Consider the following 20,213-nt stretch of genomic DNA (forward strand, 5'->3'; position numbering starts at 1 on the left):
TGTGGACTCGCTGTGGATTTTGGCCGCCAGCACTTACATTGAAACCACATTTGAAGAAGATCTTTTAATAACCAGTATGAACAGGAGGAATGATTACAGCGGGGAAAACCTCTTTCAGTGTTCATATGGACACCTGACTGTTATTTTAAGACACACTTGAAAAATTGTGAACCTATCCTTTAAAAGTACTAAAGTAAAAGTACTCCTTTTGCAGAAAATCGTCCACTGACAGTGTGACTGACATCAGCCGGGTAAAGAAATGAAGAAAAAAGAAATTTCTGTCACACAAATTTTGATTAACTTTTCAGACTTTTCTCTAAACTTTGCTTTCTTGTGTCAAATCTTCATCTGAAAAGTAACTAAACCTGTCAAATAAATGTAGTGGAGTACAAATATAAAGTAGCATCATATGGAAATAGTGCTCAAGCACAGTACAAGCACCTCAAAATTGTACTTAAGTGCAGTGCTTGAGTAAATATACTTAGTTACTTTCCACCACTGATAATGTTTCATAAACTGATTATGTGTTTTTTTGATGAAATCCAAAAAGTAACTATAACCAGTAGGCTACATATAGTGGAGTAACAAATGCTATGGCTTTTACTTAACTAGAGTGGTGAAGTTAGGATGCAGGACGGGATGTTTTTACTTTATTTGAATGATCTGACAGCTTTTTCCTCTCTGAATGTGGAAAATGTGTCTTTCAACCTAAAATAGAGTCAAAATAAGTGCAGCAATGTCAATTTCTGTAAATCACATAAACAAAGTCCACAGAGATCTTTTCAGTTTGCCAGGAATGTTACTGAATCCTTTCAAACTGTCATATCTGTGTCTCTGTATCATTTATCTGATAAACCTGGTCAGCTGTCGTCAAGCAGCCATGTTAAAAAAAAAAAAAAAAAAAAAAAAAAATACGCCTGCACATCTGGAGGAGGACCCAAAGGAAAATCCATCTCTCTCTGCCCACGTCCTCACACGCTGCAGACAATCCTACCAAAGGAAAGCCAAACTATGAAGCTTTAGTTAACAACAGCTGAGCATTTGTCACAGCCTCCCGATGCTTTTAGCTTTTTGTTGGTTGTTTTCAGCTCGACTCTGATTCTTGAAGAGTCGCTTTTGCGCAGAAAAGCCGCCCCGGTGCGCTTAAAAAAAGTGCCCATGCGGATACGACAAAACGTTTCTGCCACGTTTTAACCAAAAAAAACAAAACGGAGTAGCATCGATCGATTGTACTTTGATTTTTTTTCTTTTCCTTCATCGTCTGCTGTCGACACGGCGGGACTTGTGTAGAGAGATAGTTTTCTGAACTTCTCTGAGGAGGCAGTTTGCAGATACAAGAAATGCTCCTCCAGCTCCTCACCGTGGCCTGCGGGCTCTGCTGCTTTGGTTTTACCTCCGTCACTGCAAATGTGCTGAAAGCAGAGGTAAGTCTGATGGAAAAACGGTTATTTCACTTTGAAAACATCCGCTTATTGATAAAATACAGGATTTTTGTGCGTAAATTCAGTGTGCCATACATGTGATAGTGTGCCAACGATGTTTATTTTCCATTTTCTCCATTTCAAATGTTGTTTTTGTCATCTTATTCTAAAATATATCCCAGAACATACATTTAAAGTGATTTGCAGTAGAAAACATGAACTATAGTGATCTCATTTTGTTATAATTGCGTCACAACACCACTTACTCATACTTGCAGTGTCTTCAAAAAGTGTTTTTTGTCATCTTGCAACTGCTACTTCTGTTTCCTACATGTTTATTCCCCTTCTTTCAAACACTCCTAACCTCTCTTTTTTCCCTGTTAAAACGTGTCCACTGTAACAACAGATAAAACTTCATCCACAGAAGGAAAAAAAAAAAGAAAAAAATCATAAACTCTTGTGGCTTGAGAAGGAAGAGGGGTGGGGGGATTCAACCATGCAGGGGCAGTGCACAGTTTAGAAACCTCAGCTGAGCTGCTTTGTTCTGAGGAAAAGTGGGCAGTGGTGGTACTTGTGGGGGCGCGGGGGAGGGGGGTTAATAGTTTTCATCTGCCTGTGTAGGCTGCACAGACAGCAGGCCGAGAAGGCTTGTCCAGCACTCACAACAAGCTGGACGTGAGGCGGTCCGTCTGCACGGTGTGGAGACACTAAACTGCAGATTAGCCGTCACCTGAACAACATATTTTGTCATCAGGGCTCTTACAGCTCTGAAAATGATCGGGTACATCCTGGGCGCCTCTGCTGTCTGCACATTTTAGATTTGCTTCATCCGGCAACATTCCAGTCCACCTTGTTGATAACATCAATAACAGCCGGTGGTCATAAGTGCACGGAAAAATAAGGTCACATACAGTCATAGCCGGGAAGTGAAGATATAAAGTGTTTCTCTGTAAAATGTAGGATGCTCCACTAATAGCCAGCTGTTACAGGAAATTGATTCACAGAGCAAAAAGTCGCTTTAGGTGGTTCAAAATGTTACCAAAGATATACAAGAGTCTGAGCTGTAGCTGCGAGTGGGCCCAAGATACATAAAGGAGTGAAGGAGGACCTTAGTCACTGACCACAAGTGCCTGGCGTGTGAGTCAAGCCAGACATGATGGATAACTCCGAGAAGTCAGACAGTTTATAAGAGGCCGCAGGCAGCGTCCCCCCCTGTGGCGTAACACACCGACACAGTGATGAACGTCTGTAAATAAGAGTGAGAAAACATGACTGTTTACAGCAGCTGGACAACATCAGTACAGCGGTGTGACGGTTTTTAGTGTGCAGCATTTAATGCAAGACACACAAGATGAGGAGTGGATGTCTCATCCGCTGATGCAGGTCATGTATATAAAGTTTTATCCTCAGTGTGTGATGTTGTCAGATACAGAAAGAGGATAAGCCTTAATTATGGGGTCTGGATTACATCACCTGGGAGCTGTATATAAAACCTGTTATCAAAAGATAGACGTGTGTGTGGAGAAAGTAGACTAAACTGGAGAAATAGGAGTAACAGACAAGACAAAATAACAAGTAATAGACTGTAAATGTAAAATTATCATGGGTGAAGCTCACTTTTTAGGGTGGTTGGGAGGGTCGAGAAAAAGCAGAGACTGAAGTTAGAGGAATTTTGTGGTTTATCAGTGTTGCCCAACATCTCTGACTTCACTCTGACAGGCTAAACACATTTAATCCATGCTGAGTGAGCGGAGAAACTCCACCAATAGAGGAGTACGACTTCCCCTTTTTTCTCTGAAATGAAAACACTTCTCGTGAAGTACTGTACCCTTTGCGCCGTCCAGCATCTGTTTTCATTCACTGTGTTTTGCCTTGTCTAACCTTTCTCTGCTTGAATAAAATGCTTAGTTGGACCTTGTGAGCAGAGGAAGCGGACAGCAATGAAAACAAGTGGGTCTAAAACAGGATCTCTCCATATCTGGCTGAAAAAAATGCCGGAGATTTCCTGTTGCCATCTGGAGACACATGTCTCGTGATCCCGGCAGATCTGGTCAAAACACATCTGGGTTCAATTCTCTTTATCTTGACTTGTTGATGTAGCATCAAAGAAAAGCCTTGCTCAAGCTCTGGTGCACGCTGCTCCTACAGGCAGCGGCTGTCACTTAAGAAATGTCAAAATAATCCACTGGATCGGCCTTAATGAGAAACTGATGGACTTCAAGGGAGAAAGGGAGCTTATCTATGCTCGACACACCGGCAGAAAATGCTCCACCTTGGTATAAATAGAGGACATCAAACAGAAAAAGTTTCCACCGTGATGTTAGTGACTGCGGAGTCGCGAGTCTTGGCCCTAAGACTGATGTATTTTCACCACTATGCTGATCAAGATTTGCATTCTTACTGCTCTTTATGTTGGAGCTCAGCTGGTTGGATTTGGCAAAAGTTGAAAGCCAAAAGTGCTGATCCCAAATCTAACTTTAAAAAGTCAGCCAGCCATTTAAAACGCGGCACTGGAAAGTAAATGTACATAAGTACAACCTGAAGTAGTTGCACTTTTCTGAAGTGTTTCCATTTCATACCAGAGACACCCTCTATCCTTACACGATTAGATAATAAACAAAAAACTCCCCCAAAAAAACACTTCAACAGGAAAAAAAAGAAGTAATCAAATCCTTTACTGAAGTAAATGTAGCGATGCAAGAATGTAAAAATACTCCTTTACAGGTAAAAGTCCTGCATTCAGAAGTATTTTCCGCAAAATGTACTTAAGTATCAAACATTAATATACTCATAATGCAGAACGGATCCTTACAAAGCAGGATATACCAGCCAAAAGGATTTTAACAACTTTTAATAGTATTGATAAAAGTATTAATGAATGATTGTAAAAGTTATTGATTACAACTTGTAAACTTTATAAATTATACATTGTGAGAAAGTGATACTCATCATTTTGATGCTGTAGCTGGTCAAGATGGAGCTAATTTCTCTCATACTTTTAGGAAATTTATTCTATAACGACGCATCATATTTTATAAGCTCCTTATATATTTTGTATATAAGATATTCAGCTGCAAAGTAACTATAGCTGTGAAATGTATTGCAGTAAATGCAAATGCATATTTCCCCTCTGAAAGTCAGTAGACCAGCAGTATCCTGCAGAGGAAATACTCAACATTGTACTTAAGTGCAGTACTTAGATAAAAATACTTCCATTACTGGTTGTTTGTATGGAATTTTTGTCATTAAAGCAGTTTCCTATAGTGCAATAACCCATCCTAAAGGTATTTATCACTCTCATATCAATTTACCAAATACCGTTGCAGTGCGTCAGTATAATTTGACCATGCAGATATGTAAATGCTCCGGTGTGAGTGCTAACTGGGTCAGAGACGCTAAGAAATGAAGGCAATGTGAGATTCAGCCACTCTTGAGCAGAATTCTCTGTTTTTTCCGTTGGCACCAAGCGAGAGGAACAACTGACTCAGTCCCTCGGATTTAAATTCAGCCATACTTCTAACCCCTCTCGCCCCACTTTCCTTTTACCACTCGTCTTTCTAATGTCTTTACCTCTCCCTCTCTAATGTAACTCTGCACTTTAGATCATCTTCTGCTGTCTTTAATCCTCTTTGTCTGTCCTTTTTTTTTCTTTTCTCTTCATTCCTGGTGAGATTTATGCTCAGACACTCACATGCTGTATTGAGTAACGCAACATCAGTTCAACTTCCTATAAAAATGTCATCATCCTTTTGTTTTTTACCACAACAGCTATAAATGCTCAAGGGAATTTTTCTTCAGTTTGTTTATAACTCTTGTAGGAACTTGTGGTTTGCTTTTTTTTTTTATAGTGCATCCGGAAAACACATCACCCTTCAGTGTCATGAGAATGTGACTAACTGTGTGGGACAAGGTGGCAGCCACATGTCCTGTGATACATCACATACATGCTCACCAGCAACATGGTCACATTTTTCACTTGCTGATACTCGCTTGATTGAGCAAATTTGTGTTTTTAAAGTACAAGTCTGCCCTGGGGCCCTTTCAGGTATTCAGGAATATGCACTAATAAGATCAGCTGACATGATAAGGGAACCGAAGGAGGTGCATGATCTGATCTTGACACCTTCTCTTGAAAAGAGTCCTTATGTCAAAATCTTGTTTTAAAACCTTTATTAGTTCCATTTTGTGCTTATTTGTCGCGGATTTCCAAATTATCCAAAGTACCGAGAAGAATGAAGAGGTCAAGTGCTCAGTCAGTTTCACATGTACTGAGTCTGCACAGAAATAAGGCAAAAGAAAATTTATATTTAAAGACCCATTAAAGTCCCATTTCACAAAAAATATTGCCCGAATACTGACAAAAAAGTAGAAGAGGCTCTTCAGATGCATATTAGGTAAAAACACAGACTCACAAGACCTCACAGGGTCTTGATTGGAGCAGAACTAGTAAAAGCTAATTCATTAGACCTGGCACTCTGTGTAGACACATATAGAGTTTTCTTTTCTCTAATCAAATTACCACACAGCACACAAGTATTCTTCTAACATGGAAAAACTTAACACATTGCTCAGGCCACACGCAGGTTAATACAGCCGTGTTAAAGTAAGTTTTCTGGGTTTAGTCGTCCCTCAGATTTTTATTTTGCTGTTCTGATCTTAGGAAGAAGATGATTGCAAGCAGCCACATGCAGCGATGCAGCGCTGCAGGCAGCATACGTATCTCAGTTTCTGGATATTGAACGTGTATTTCATCCATTTGATTATCAATAAATATCCAAATCTTTAGGGTTGTTATTTTCAAAATCTTGCTGGTGAGTTTCCTAATTAATCAGTCAATCATTTAGTCTATTAAACATCGCAAAATAGTGAAAAATGCCTCTCACAATTAGCCCAAATTGACATATTCAAATACCTTTTACCAAGTAATTGTGTCAAAAACTCAAAAATATTCAGCTCACTATACTTTAAGACATGGAAAAGCAACATTATTTCACATTTAAGAAGCTGGAAGCATTGAATGTTTGCCTTTTGTGCTTAAAAAGTGATTTATTTTACGTCAGTCGACTAATTGATCGCTCAATGAATCGTTTCAGCTCTATATAGAATAGTAAGGTCACAGTGGGGTCACAGGATCTATGTATACATCACGCCGCGTCACCAAAATGACCTCTTCCAACATTTACATCACGGTGGTTGTGTTTCACTGAGCATTATACATTTGGACCACACGTCAGTCCACACTCACACACACACTGAACAGACCCAGGGGTGTATTTACCAAACCAGCAGCCAGCCCTGTGACCACACATGGTCGTGTGGAGGGAGAGCGCTACCTAGCCACCCCAACGCCAACAATACCAGCCATGTACAAGTCTCAATAAATAGAAGCTTTGATGGTGGCTGCTGCTAGTTCCAGGGAGGAGGGGTGCATGCTGGGATATCTGGCGTCTGAACCGGAGGTGGAGGTGGTGGTGTGTGTAGTGAAGGAGTAGTTTAGGATTAGGGGAGAGAAGTGGAGGTCTTGACGGTGTGGGGGGGAGTGTTTTTATAGAAGCAGACGCGTCACCACACTGGAGCCACAGGACACACTAGCAGCAGTCAGGCAGTCAGGCAGAGAGAGTAAATTTGGTTGGTGTTAGAGACAGATTGACACAGAGTAAGACAGAGGATAAATTAAATTAACTAGACCCTTAAATAATCCAGAGAAATCTTTAGGAAATGGCGAGTGAGTATGAGGGGGATATGCAGAGGCAGAGAGAAGGGGGATAAGCTGCCTCTCTCTGCAGGTCATCATAAGTGAACCTTGTTCTCCGGCCTCGCTGCCCCACCACATGACTAACAGTAGCTGTGTGTGCCCGGGCAGTATATGGATGGCCAGGTAGTCCTGCCCAGTTGCTGCGTTTCCATCCCTCCCCTGCTTTCCCCTTCACTTGTTGGAGAAAGGTTTTGAAGAGAAAAACAGCGCTAATGGTGGAACAAGAGAGATATCTGAGGTTTAAGTGACGCCAAAGAAGGAATTCGGTGTAATTCCCCCGACTTAATTTGTGGTGGAGATGAGGATTTGCTTTAACTCTCAGTGGAAACACACAATTCAAGACACGTTTAAGCCTTGAACTCCAAAATGGGGACATATTTGATTCTTAAAGGGGACATATTATGCTTTTTGTGATTTTCTGCTATTTTTATACTGGTATGACGTCAGATGTTCATGTTAAACATTCAAACACGTGAGGTGAAGTTATGTAACAATGCTCCTATAAAATCAAAACGAAGGCTCCAGCCCCCTCTGAACGCTCTATTTGCAATGTTACCTCTACTTCCTCTTCGTGATGACATCAGATTGTTCGCACACGCCCACAAACGGCCGTCTGTTACGTAGCCTTTGTTGCTAACGTTGCTCCATGGGTTGTTGTCACGTTGTCCAGTCGCAGATTTCAGCTACGGATGTATTTGAGTTTAAGTTTCCATTTCAAGTAAAGACATGAGATAAGACGGGCCTTAACGAGACAGGAGCTAAAACAGCCTGTTCAAGACAGAGCCTGAACTGAGGAGCTGCATAAAGAGCCAGTTTAAGATAAATAAGGAGTGTTTTGAACTGTAAATCATGCAAAATATTCCAGTAAAGCCCCAGAGTAAAATTATAGACCTAGAAATGTGCATGAGAAGTGATTGTTTGACTGTTTGAGGAATATATCATTTTTGACAAGCGTTAGACAGGAAGGGAGGGATATGAAGCTAGAGCCAGCGGCTGGTTAGCTTAGCTTAGCGTAAAGGCTGTAAACAGGGGGAAACAGCTAGCTTGGCTCTATTCAAAGGTATCACAATCTGTCTACCAGCACCTCTAAATCTCACTAATTGATATGATACATCTTGTTTGTTTAATCACAAAAAGAACAGATATGAGAGTGGTATTGATCTTCTCTCTCCCAAAAGGTTAACTAGTCCTTTTAAGAGCGTCTCTGTCCAGTCTTAGACCACCAGCAGTAGGCAGTGGAAAGAATAGGTTGGCCTTTCATGTGTTAAGATAAATAGTGGCGGTTTTGGTTGACATGAGGACAGACAGAGAGGGGGAGGAGGACAGACGTAGACAGTGACAGGAGGATCTGAAACTCAAGCTTTGAGGAACTTAAATGTTGCCGAAAATGTTGCTTTTTCCAGCGTTGTGACCGCGAGTTGTCTTTGGCTGCGATAGTCTAGACAGAGTTCTGGGTCATCGTGAATAAAATGACATCAGTGTTTTCAGATTGTGTGTTTAATTTGGCTTTCAGTTCGTCTCTCATCCCTTCTTATGACCCCACAACAAAGTTTCCCATAATGAGTTCAACATAAATCATGGGGGCATTTGAGGATTTGGTGTTAGTTTTTAAGAGTTTGTAAACAGGATAATGTCACAGTCACATGAAGAAAAGACAATAAATTTAACATGCTGTGTTAATTCAGTGTGTGTTGGCTGCTGAAGGAGGAGGATATGTAGGTTAAAACTGTTGTTATTGCTTGCTCGAGTCAGCTTACTATACAAAAACCCCCGTCACACACACACTCTTTGTCTCCCTTGCTCACTGTGCAATCTGTGTGATACATCTGAGCTCAGAGACACAGGTCCAAACAAGCACTGCAAGTTCACTGGAAGTAGATAAACACCAACAGGCTCACACAAGAGGCCGAACACTTATTTTGTTGACTAAGATGTTTTCTTGTGGTCTTTCTTCTGTCTCCGGTATGTCTGACTAAGGAGTGAGTGAGTGAATAACTCACCAAGAAACTCAAAGAGAGAGAGGGATGGTTTTCAGTAATATGTCATTAAACCCCTAATAAATGCTTGGTCTAATTTAAAAGCCTCTTTAATTGACGAGACCTTGCACTTAAAGCAGGTTAATGTAGATTTCCAGTATTTTCTGTCGCCAGCATGTAGTAATTTGTGCTGTCAAGTCCTGTAGCAAAAATTGGAAAAACGTTCCAATAAAACTATTTTAGCAGTGTGTTAACCACTAATAACCTACCCAATGATGACAAATTATTTCTAGTTTGTGACCCAATTATGGAAGCAGAGGTGTTTGATATTCAGTTTCAGAAGTTAACTATTAATACATAAAATCCTACATATTGGATACTTTAAGCTTCAGCTTTGTTGTGCAGGTAATAAACTACTGTTAATAAATATCATTAGGTTGTTAAACTGTTGCTGCAAATCCTCCCCACTATTGAATATTGTCATTTAGTTGTAAAAGAGAATAATGATATTTATACATGTGTAGTGTTTGTTTATGAAGCCAGAAGTAAATTCAGTGTTATTACATCTAGTACTCATTGATTGTTTTGGAGAACATAATGAAACATGAATGTGTTAACAGTTGTTCTTTAAATCTGCAGTTAAACATATTAAGATGTACAGTAAATATGTTTATAAGGATTTCTACAGTTGTTAAGAATCAATCGAATATATTTGCTTTGACGGATTTTTTCGCTAATTATGCATTATGGTCAACCAGTTGGTCTGGAGGATAAACAAGGTCTCACTGCAGTGTTTCCCTCTGTGAGAGCAGTCAGACTGTAAAACATTAAACCTTACACCAATAAACCTCTTTCAGACCTTTGCACAAGAGAGTCCACCTGTTTGCTGGTAGAGGAAACAGTATCAAGCTGTATAAATGTGATCATCTTCATGACGTTATCTGTGTTTAGCTTAGTCTAACAGACAAACATTGTCCTAATCTCTCCCTCTCTTGCAGGCTTGGCTGCAGCAGTATGGCTACCTGCCTCCAGGTGATGTCAGAGCCCAGGCTATTCGCTCACCCAAGTCCATTGCAACGGCGATTGCAGCCATGCAGAGGTTTTATGGTTTGACTGTCACCGGCTCCATAGACTCCAACACGTTAGAGTGAGTCCTGTTTGACTTTAATGGTTTTTATGACGCATAACTGTTTGGTTTCAAATTGTTACTGGAAAAAAAGTCACAAAAATCTGAATTTTTTTATGATTTGGGTTGCAAGAGGAATAAGAGAATCTAAGAAATCAAGGTGGTTCCTATTTACAAAAAATGTGCCCTTCAAAGCAGTTGAATATTTTACATTGTTGACAATTTTATGTTGCTGTTGCCAGGGCGATGGGCCGGGCACGATGTGGCGTCCCAGACAAGTTCGGCCCACAGCTGAAAACCAACCTGAGGAGGAAGAGATACGCGGTGCAGGGTCTGAAGTGGGACAAGTCTGAGGTGACCTTCAGGTCAGAATATACACTCACACGCCAACACTGATCAATAGTTTGGATTTACTTCTAAAGTTTCACATGTGAATCTACTTTAGTGTGCATATGATGATACACTTGTATGGACTTTAGGGCTTAAACTCATCATTTTCATTATAAATTAATCAGCTGATTATTTTCTTTCTTGTTTTATCTGTAAAATGTCAGAAAATTGAGAATTAATGTCCCTTATAACTTCCCAGAAGTTTATTTAAGTGCTTGTGTGATCTGACCAACAGTCCAAAACTAACAGATACCAGATTCACTATCAAAGAGCACTAAGAAAACTGAAAATATTTACATTTCTAAAGCAAGTAACACTGAATTTTTGTTGTTTTTGTTGGGGTTTTTTTGCTCTAAAAAAGTATTAATCGATTACCAAACGCTCTGCATTGATCAATCAACTAATCAACTAATTATTATTTAACCTGACAGGCAAAATTCAAACTCAACTAAATATTGCATTAATGGTCCACAAATGAATGGCAGGTACTGAATAAAGGGTAAAAATACAAAGAATATTACTAAGAAATTGCAAAAAGTGACACTAAAGTGACATTTTCCTAATAAAACGGGAGTAATCTGCTTTATTCTTGTTTCAAGATATTAATGCTTGTTTTTAAAACACTGAATCCAAGACGTAAGACTGCAGAACTGGTCCCTTTAGTGTCCTAAATCCCAGTGTCTGCGTTCTCTACCACAGCATACAGAACTACACCCCAAAAGTTGGCGAACACGCCACATACGAAGCCATCCGAAAGGCCTTCAAGGTGTGGGAGAGCGCGATCCCGCTCACCTTCAGAGAGATCCCCTACAGCCACATCAGGGACAAGGTTGACAAGTTCGCAGACATCATGCTTTCCTTCGCGGAGGGTTTCCACGGAGACAGCACACCGTTTGACGGCGAGGGCGGCTTCCTGGCGCACGCTTACTTCCCCGGCCACGGCATCGGAGGAGACACGCACTTTGACCTTGCCGAGCCCTGGACCACTGGGACCGTCGACCAGGGAGGTAAGAAAAAGAGGAGTGGAGGGCAAAACAGATCCAGTTTGTTTTGTTTACCATCATCTTAACTGATAAAACTAAATTTCCTCTTCCTCTCGTTGAAGGTAATGATGTTTTCCTGGTGGCCGTCCATGAGCTGGGTCACGCTCTGGGTCTGGAGCACTCCAACAACCCCTCTGCCATCATGGCCCCCTTCTACCAGTGGTTTGATACTGAAAACTTCCAGCTCCCCGACGACGACCGCAAAGGCATCCAGGCCGTCTACGGTGGGTTGATCTCCTAGAGCAGCTATTTTGACCTTTGACCTACCAGACAGTTTGTTTTATTTCAATCATTTTTTGAGGTAAAACTATCCAGCAGGTCACAAGGAAAAATGCAAAGATCAGAGGATATTCTGAAATAATAAACATAATTTCATGCATTTTTGATGCTTTATTATTCTTTTAATCATCTCATGACCCCTTAGAGTTATCTCGCAGCACCTTGAAGGGTCCCGACCCCAAGTTTGGGAACCGAAAGTAGTACTGTTCCTTATGGAGGCCTTTATTTTAATGTTGTAGCAGCTTATAGACTGTTAGTGCTATGAAATATTTCATGAATATGAACATCTAATATATAAAAAAGATATATATGTATGTATGTAATGTATGCAGTTGAAACCTTAAAAATATGTTGTCTCCCTACTTTTAAAGAAGTCTGTTAGTCCAACAATGTGATAAAACCTTGAAAACTTAATGTCCAAATTCATTGCAAGGGTATGACGACCATAAATAGTCAGTTTGTTTTAATTTATCAGAAGACAGATGGTGTTTAAGGGTCAATTCATTGTTTCTTTTATCAATATCGGTTTAGTTGTACTGATAGAAAGACACATAATACCTATAGTACCTAGTACCTAGAGCACTACATAGTTTCAAGTTAAAGTTTTGTTGTTTCTTCAGGACCAGGACATAAAATCTGACATTAAGCATCAATCCAAAAACGTAAAACATCTAAAGTATGCATCTATAAAAGATCTATATGTGCATATAGCAGAGTAAAAATATAAAACAAGCATCATTTGAAACATGTTGGGTGGTCTTCCTCCAAATAAACCATTTCTGTCTCTCACAAAAATCTTTCCCACAGGAACAAAGTCCGGAGCTCCCCCTCCTCCCCCTCGACCCACAAAGCCGTCCATCAGGCCAGAGCACGGCCCAGACATCTGTGAGGGACACTTTGACACCATCGCTATCCTCAGAGGGGAGAAGTTTGTATTTAAGGTACAAAAACCATTTTTCTTAGACCCTCAAATGTTCTCAAAACCCAAAATATTGAGACTCACAAAGACATTTTTGTTCATCCTATGTTGCTCTTTAAATTAATTGACCTTTTGGGGAAAATACGCTTATTTGCTTTCTTGCTGAGAGTTAGATGAGAGGATTGATTCCACTCTCATGTTTGTACGTTAAATATAAGGCTACAGCCAGCAGCCAGTTAGCTTAGCTTAGCACAAAGACTGGAAACAAGGGGAAAACTAGCTTGGCTCTGTCCAAAGGTCCCGTGAAACTTTTCATTTTTACACTTCGGTTTTTGTACAGATTAAAGGAATGAGATATCGTGTGTTAATTAGTGAGCTTAAGAGGTGCCGGAAGATAGATTTTGTTACCTTTGGACGTGGCATGTTAGCTCTTTCCTCCTGTTTTCAGTCCTTTTTGTTAATCTAAGCTAACGTCTCCTGGCTCTGGTTTCATATTTACCATACAGACATGAGGGTGGTATCAATCTTCCCATCTAACTCTCGGCAAGAAAGCAAACAAGTGTATATCCCAAAATGTCAAACTATTCCTTTAAACTCTACCTACCTACTCTAACTTGATAGTGCTATTTCAACTGCTATAAATTGATCTGTCTTGGTAATAACTACAACTGCGTGAACTTGACCACTTTCTCCATAAATTTTGCAAGTCTTGGGCTAAATCCTGCCAGAAAGCAATGTCTTTATATTTCTTCTCTTTTACAACCTTACAACTAACAAGCTGAAACCAGAGAACGTTTGGCATTTTCGCTTAATAAAAGACTTTTTGTGAATTGAATTGTTTCAGCACCAGTATGCATTATTTCAGGCAAATAAAGAAAACAAAAATCCCATCATGCAATATATTCTACTGTAGTTTTCATCTATCTGTGTGTTTGTGTGTGTTTGTAGGACAAATGGTTTTGGCGTGTGCGTAACAACAAAGTGCTGCCAGGATATCCCATGGCCATTGGTCACTTCTGGAAAGGCTTGCCAGCAAACATCAATGCCGCCTATGAGAGAGATGATGGGAAATTCATCTTCTTCAAAGGCAGGTTCCCTGTGAGAATAAATTGAAACCAGATTTAGGATGGCGGCGTCATCGCAGCTGCTCAAGTGATGAATTTCATGTGTCAACTGTTACGACTTTTTTTTCCTCTGGTCTTTCTTTCTGTTTTCTATCTGCCTTTCTTTTCATCTTCCTGTTTTTTTTTTTTTCTTTCTTCCATCTCCAGGTGACAGATACTGGGTTTTCAGTGAGTCTAGCATGGATAAGGATTCCCCCAAGAGCCTGAAAGAACTGGGTACTGGTCTACCCAAAGACAAGTTAGACGCTGCTCTCTTCTACACACCAACAGGACAGACGTACTTCTTCAGAGGCACCAAGTGAGTCCTTCCTCTAGTCAGGATTTATATTTTATTCTTATTTTTCCCCATATGGTCCTCATATTGAAAAACAAATTCTTCCTCATTGTCCTCGTACACTTGCGGTATTTTTACAGCCATCTTATGAGCTATCAGGAACATTCCTGTTGCATGAATGTCTTTCCATTTCCTATACAAACAGGGTTCATACTCTTTGTATACATGCAGTAACCTGTTGCAACGTGTTATACATCTACCATCTTATCTGTCAACGTGGCCTCCAACATTTCATTTCTCTGACTCACAATCACAGGTCCCATCTATCCTCTCCTTTCTAAAATGGGTAACACTTTAACCCCTATTTAGCGTATAAGTAGTATATAAACAGATAATAAATGGTTATAAAACACTTTAATGTAGTGAAATGTAGATAGAAGTGTTTATTGATGTATAACTCTCCTGTGGGCAGCCATAAGTGGAAGCTGGTGTATCAACAGATAATGAATGAAAATATAGTAAAACACAGATGTAACAATATAAAATATGTCTTTATAGGAGAAGTTATAATTGTTATTAAATAATCAACACTTCCTATATCCTCATATCTGCATTATTGTGTGTTATAAACCTTTTAACTGTTTATATACTACTTATAAATGTAGGGACTTTAAGTAAAGAGTTACCCTTAAATTCAATTTCAAAGTGTCCGGAGAAGTAATTATATCCCAAAAACTGCATAGATTTTCATTTTTTTAAGTATTTCTTAGCATTTTTTTTTTAGCTTTTTAAAAAACGCTGACAGGAAACACGAGACAAGAAAGGAGGCATGACATGTAACAAAATATCCCCGGTCAAACACGAAACAGGAACATTTTAGCATCTAACGGTCACGTCTTGTATCCCACCAGGACGCCCCAGCAGCAGTCATAGAAATTAATCACCCAAAGCTGTTTCCTCAAGATGTATTTCTTTAATATTTCCCTCTTTGTGGCATTTGCAGGTACTACCGTTTCAACGAGCAGACTCGCACTGTGGACAAAGGCTATCCAAAGCCTATCAGCACGTGGAGCGGAGCACCAGACAACATGAAAGCTGCCATCATGAGCGAGGACGGATGTAAATTAACACTCTTAACACACATTTTCACTTACAAAACACCAAAGTCTTCTTAATGAGCGAGGGCAAGACAGAGATTGGTCAAACAACCAAGAAGAGTCACTTAGATTATAGGAAAATGGTGCTTAGAAACGCAGTATATATGTAAAAAATGATCCTGAGACTATGTGCAGAAGTCACTAGACGAAGTTTAGGGGCAGAAGTGACAGAAATGATCATCATACTAAGATGCAACCTGATGTTGACATGCAGAAGGACATACTTTACTTTAGATTTAATCAGAAATTCATCATTTAGATTGAATCAAATACAAATGACAGTGTGAAGCTTAGATATTAGAGCAGTTCGAGCCCAAAAAACAGTTGTGTTGCTGTGTTTTCTCCACTCAAAACTGGAAAAAACTCATGAAACTAACTCCTGCTTTTTCCATCTCTCCATTTTCCACAGCTTACACGTATTTCTACAAAGCCAACAAGTACTGGAAGTTCAACAACCAGTACATGAAGGTGGAGTCCGGCTACCCCAAGTCTGTGCTCAGGGACTGGATGGGCTGCGAAAGCGAGGAGCCCAAGAAGGGTCGGGACGAGGAGGTGATCATCATTGAGGTAGACGAATCGCAGAGCGGGGCCGGGCCGATAGCCGTGGTGATCCCTCTCCTCCTACTGGTGCTGGTGGTGGTCACTCTGGGAGCTCTTTTGTTCTTCAGGAAGTACGGCACGCCTCGACGTCTCCTGTACTGCCAGAGATCCCTGCTGGACAAGGTGTAGACAGAGCGACGGGTGATTGACAGACTGCCACAGAGGGACAGAAAGAGAGGGAGAAAGAGGGCCGGATGAAGATGGAAACTGAGAGGGGGAAAGAAATGAAAGAGGAGGAGAGAGCAACTGGAGACAAGATGGATGATTAGGGATTTTTTTTAAAAAAAGGGACGATGTGTTAAGGTTTGGGTGGTTTGTATGTGCCACAACAGAGTTTTCTCAACAAAAAAAAGGCCCTAGAAACTGAAATCAGGAAAATGTGTATTTGTATGTTAACTATTTACATGTACTGTTCTGTGTTCAGAGATTAAGAACATACCCACAATCTCACATAGAGAAGGGGAAATATACAAAAAAAAAAAAAAGACTTCATCAATGACTTCCCTCCCGCCTCTCCTCTCTCACAACCCTCAAAAAAAAGAAAAAAATCCCTCCTTCTTCTCCTTTAACTGGACGACTCCAGCTGAACTGCTGTCTGATTCATTAGTTTCATCACGTTTCACAAGTCTGTGCTTTTCAGTTTGGGTTTTACTCAGAAATTTGTAAAGAGTTTTTACTCTAAAATACATTTGCTGTCAAACTTTTGGGGATATTTTTGTCGGGGAGTTTTACTTTTTTAACTTTAATTCATCATTTTGACATTACATTTGCTCTTAAATCTGTTGTTTTGGCAACATTTTGCAATATCTCCTGTATTTTTTTTTCTACCACTAAGTAGGGCTGGGTATCAAAGTTCATACAGCTCTGGTATTGTTTAAAATGTCTCCACATCACGAGCACGAAAACCGTTAAATACCTAAAGTGGCATTGAGTTTCAGGTCAGATTTCGACTGTTTTATTTTGGTAAATCTTATGTACAGCTGCATGTGTTAAGACAACATTTAAGATTTGAGATCTTTGGCTTCTTTTGTTAAATAAACATATTTCTTGTTGTAGAAAAGCATGCTTTGTATTTCTCAAAGTAAGGTGCAGTATATGCATTGTTTTGGAGAAATGATACCCAGCCCTAATACTATTAAGAGGTTTCTCTCCCTTCTGCTAACGCCTGCCTTTCTCACAGGTACTCAGTCAGTTGCTAAAGATGGAGACCGTGTTCAGTTTTAGGAATAATTACCTCCCTGATTGTTGGATGGATTTTATGGAGCTGAGTGTAACAGCACAGCCGTAATGCACAGTGTTAGTATTGATTGATGCAGACTTTTCAACATGCAGAGATAGGTATCATTTAAACCAAGATTATGTCCACAAAAGTCAGACTTAACTTGGGGCTGTGAGGCGACCCCCCCCCCCCCCCTCTTAATCATCTGGTTGCACCCCCCCACCCTGTCGAAAAGTCTCTTCTGGTACAAAAACTACAGTATGTAACTACAACTTGAGTCGTTTAGACTTGCAGCCAAAACTCTTCTTTCAGTGCAAGCAGTCAGATGGGAAAGATAATAAAAAAAATATGTGATGTTTTATCTCACAAATAACAAACATTCCAGTACATTTGTTGTCTATTAACGAGCAGAGCGGCTCGTCTAAATGTGTGAGTAAGCGGTACAGTTTCCAACAATATGGTGCAATCTTTAATTATTATCGTTTTTATGGGAAATTGTTATTATTATTATAAGTATGGTTATTGTTATTATTGTTCTCCTGGTAAAGTTATAATAACTTTTTTTTTTTTTTTTTTTGCTTTTTGTACATTGTCATTTGGAGTCCTGCTGGACAGAGGCATAACGTGACAATGATGGAATTGAATCCCAGTTTACATTCAGCGTGCGGTGAATTAGATCAGATGAGGGGGGTAAATGTGATTTCAGGGAGTTTTAATATTCTGAAACACCCGAAATTTACCCAGACGTCGGCACAGGATAACAAGCAATGCTATTTATGAACTTTGACACAGATGGTGCTCAATGTTTGGTTTTTTTTGTTTTGTTTTGTTTTATACACAAATCAAAATTGAAGGTGAATTGATTTAGTTAATAACAATGATAATGGTAATGATATTTATAATGATGATCATATCAATAAAATGGAATGAGATTTTTTTTTTCTTGCCTGTTTTCACTTTTGTATTTCATTAGATAAAGTAAAATTAAACTATTTTCTACAATCTGTCATATATTTTTTTTTCAATGCTTTCAAAACCTCGTCAGTGTCTGAACAGGAACGCACTTACACACAGAAAAGCACAATATTAAATGCACTTTCAGCTGATGAAATGTTTGATTTTGACTCAAATTAAAAAAAGAACTCATGTTAGATACCAAATATTTACTAGATATTGGGGTGAGATGTAATTCTACCACTTTATTGATCAATTTATCCATATTTGTCTAATTACTTTCTGTACTTTTGAAAAACAGGTGGTCAGGATTTGAAAAGAGGTAAATGCTCTTTCACAGTATGTGTTAACAAAATCCCATCAATGATCTGACCGAATCCTTTCAAAACCCTTCGATAAACCCAAAAGTGTTTGGTAGTCGAGCTGAAAACAAGTTTGTTTTGCTTGAGTTCTTGAAACGGTTGGAGATAAAGAATCAAGATTTAAAAGATTTAAACCTTGATTTATGCAAACATCTGTTTAATGGTCTTGATTGACATGCTTCACGCTATAACTATAAAGTATATACTGTAATAATCGTATGTATTAAAAGGGTACTCTTCCCTAAAACTGGGAGTCACATTATGTTTCCATTTAATGAATATTGGCTCCGTTTCTCATTCACTTCTATTGAATCCCGACGGACTGCGTTTCCTGTTTCGGGGTGATGTTCAGCCAGTTCCAGTTGTTTTACAGGTCAAAGTTCACCTTTGTTCATCGTTGACCGTGCGAATGTGCTCGGTCAGCCAATAGAAACACTGCTGCACTGTGTTTTTGGAAATGAAGAGTTTATTATTCTTGTGTGTTGTGTCACCATTATCACACTACCAAACAACAACTTTGTTATTCTCTTTCAACATCACATCCTTTTTCGGAGTCACATCCAGGGAAATTCTGGTGGAATTCACAGTGACATCATCGGGGTTGTTTGTTCCTTTTAGAGCAACAGACAAGACAATTTACAACATTTACAACTCTTTTCATAGGCTGAGTAGCCCTGCCCATGACAAGAAAAAAATGATGTGCCCATTAAAATTAGTAATGTATCTATTTTAAAAGTTGGCATAAAGAAACTTCTGTACTGCGCTGTTTCGTGCCAAAGAGGAGATGATGCAAGATGGGCACTGACTGATGTCATTAAGAGCTGAAGCTTAGCTTCACTACCTCTTCTTCCTAAAATGTTTCTCAGGAAATGTGTTTTGTTTAGGGATGATTGCATCATTCAGGTTCACAGTGGTTCAGTCTGACTTTTCACCTAGATTAACAACTGCAATTTTTACACTTTTTTTCCAGTTCCTTCTCCATTTCTGTTATGTGCTACTTTCGGGGACAAACACAACTGGTTATTGTGTCTTTGGTGATTATTATGGTGGCCCTGAAAGCTCAACACACATGCAAAAAGACCAAACACAAGAAAAAGAAACATCACAGTAGCAGCATTTGGAGGAAAATGCTAAGAAAACCAATTTTCTGTATTTGGTTGTGTTTTCTAACTTGGCAGCTTTTTAATCTAAATACTGCATGTGTCGTCAAATTGCTTTTGTTTTATCCATTTGCATGTGTTTCCTAAGTTGCAGTGTGTTGACCTCTCAGGGCCACCGTAGATTCCTTAATCATTACCATTTAACACAAGAAGTTCCATTCATAGAAACACAGTCTATAAATATAAAAGATCAAATGATATCAAGCATTTCATACCAACAATCATCTGTCCACGGTCCACAAAACTTACAAACACCTACAGTTGGATATGAATCATTATTTATTCATTTTATTGTTAATTCATTGCACAAAAACAAATCCTCACCTCCACCCAGACAGCCAGGTTTTAGTCTGCTGCAGCTCGGAGCTGCTGGAGGGCCACAGATGGAGCAGTCTGGATACAGTTACACCGCTGGTTGTTTTGGACGCAGAGCCAGCAGTCATGTGTCGAGGAA

General features: G+C 39.5%; 1 protein-coding gene across 1 annotated transcript; it reads left to right on the plus strand.

The window, feature by feature from the left end:
• Window positions 1-929: 929 nt before the first annotated feature.
• On the plus strand, window positions 930-18,858 carry mmp14a (matrix metallopeptidase 14a (membrane-inserted)). The gene is made up of 10 exons (XM_042402099.1): window positions 930-1,424; window positions 10,151-10,299; window positions 10,521-10,643; window positions 11,368-11,675; window positions 11,774-11,935; window positions 12,798-12,931; window positions 13,858-13,996; window positions 14,181-14,331; window positions 15,311-15,426; window positions 15,874-18,858. The coding sequence occupies exons 1-10, from the start codon at window positions 1,341-1,343 to the stop codon at window positions 16,191-16,193; spliced, it is 1,686 nt and encodes a 561-aa protein (XP_042258033.1). The 5' UTR covers window positions 930-1,340; the 3' UTR covers window positions 16,194-18,858.
• Window positions 18,859-20,213: the final 1,355 nt, after the last annotated feature.

The sequence above is a fragment of the Thunnus maccoyii genome, chromosome 22 (assembly GCF_910596095.1).
Source record: "Thunnus maccoyii chromosome 22, fThuMac1.1, whole genome shotgun sequence".
In the NCBI taxonomy this organism is placed as follows: Eukaryota; Metazoa; Chordata; class Actinopteri; order Scombriformes; family Scombridae; genus Thunnus; species Thunnus maccoyii.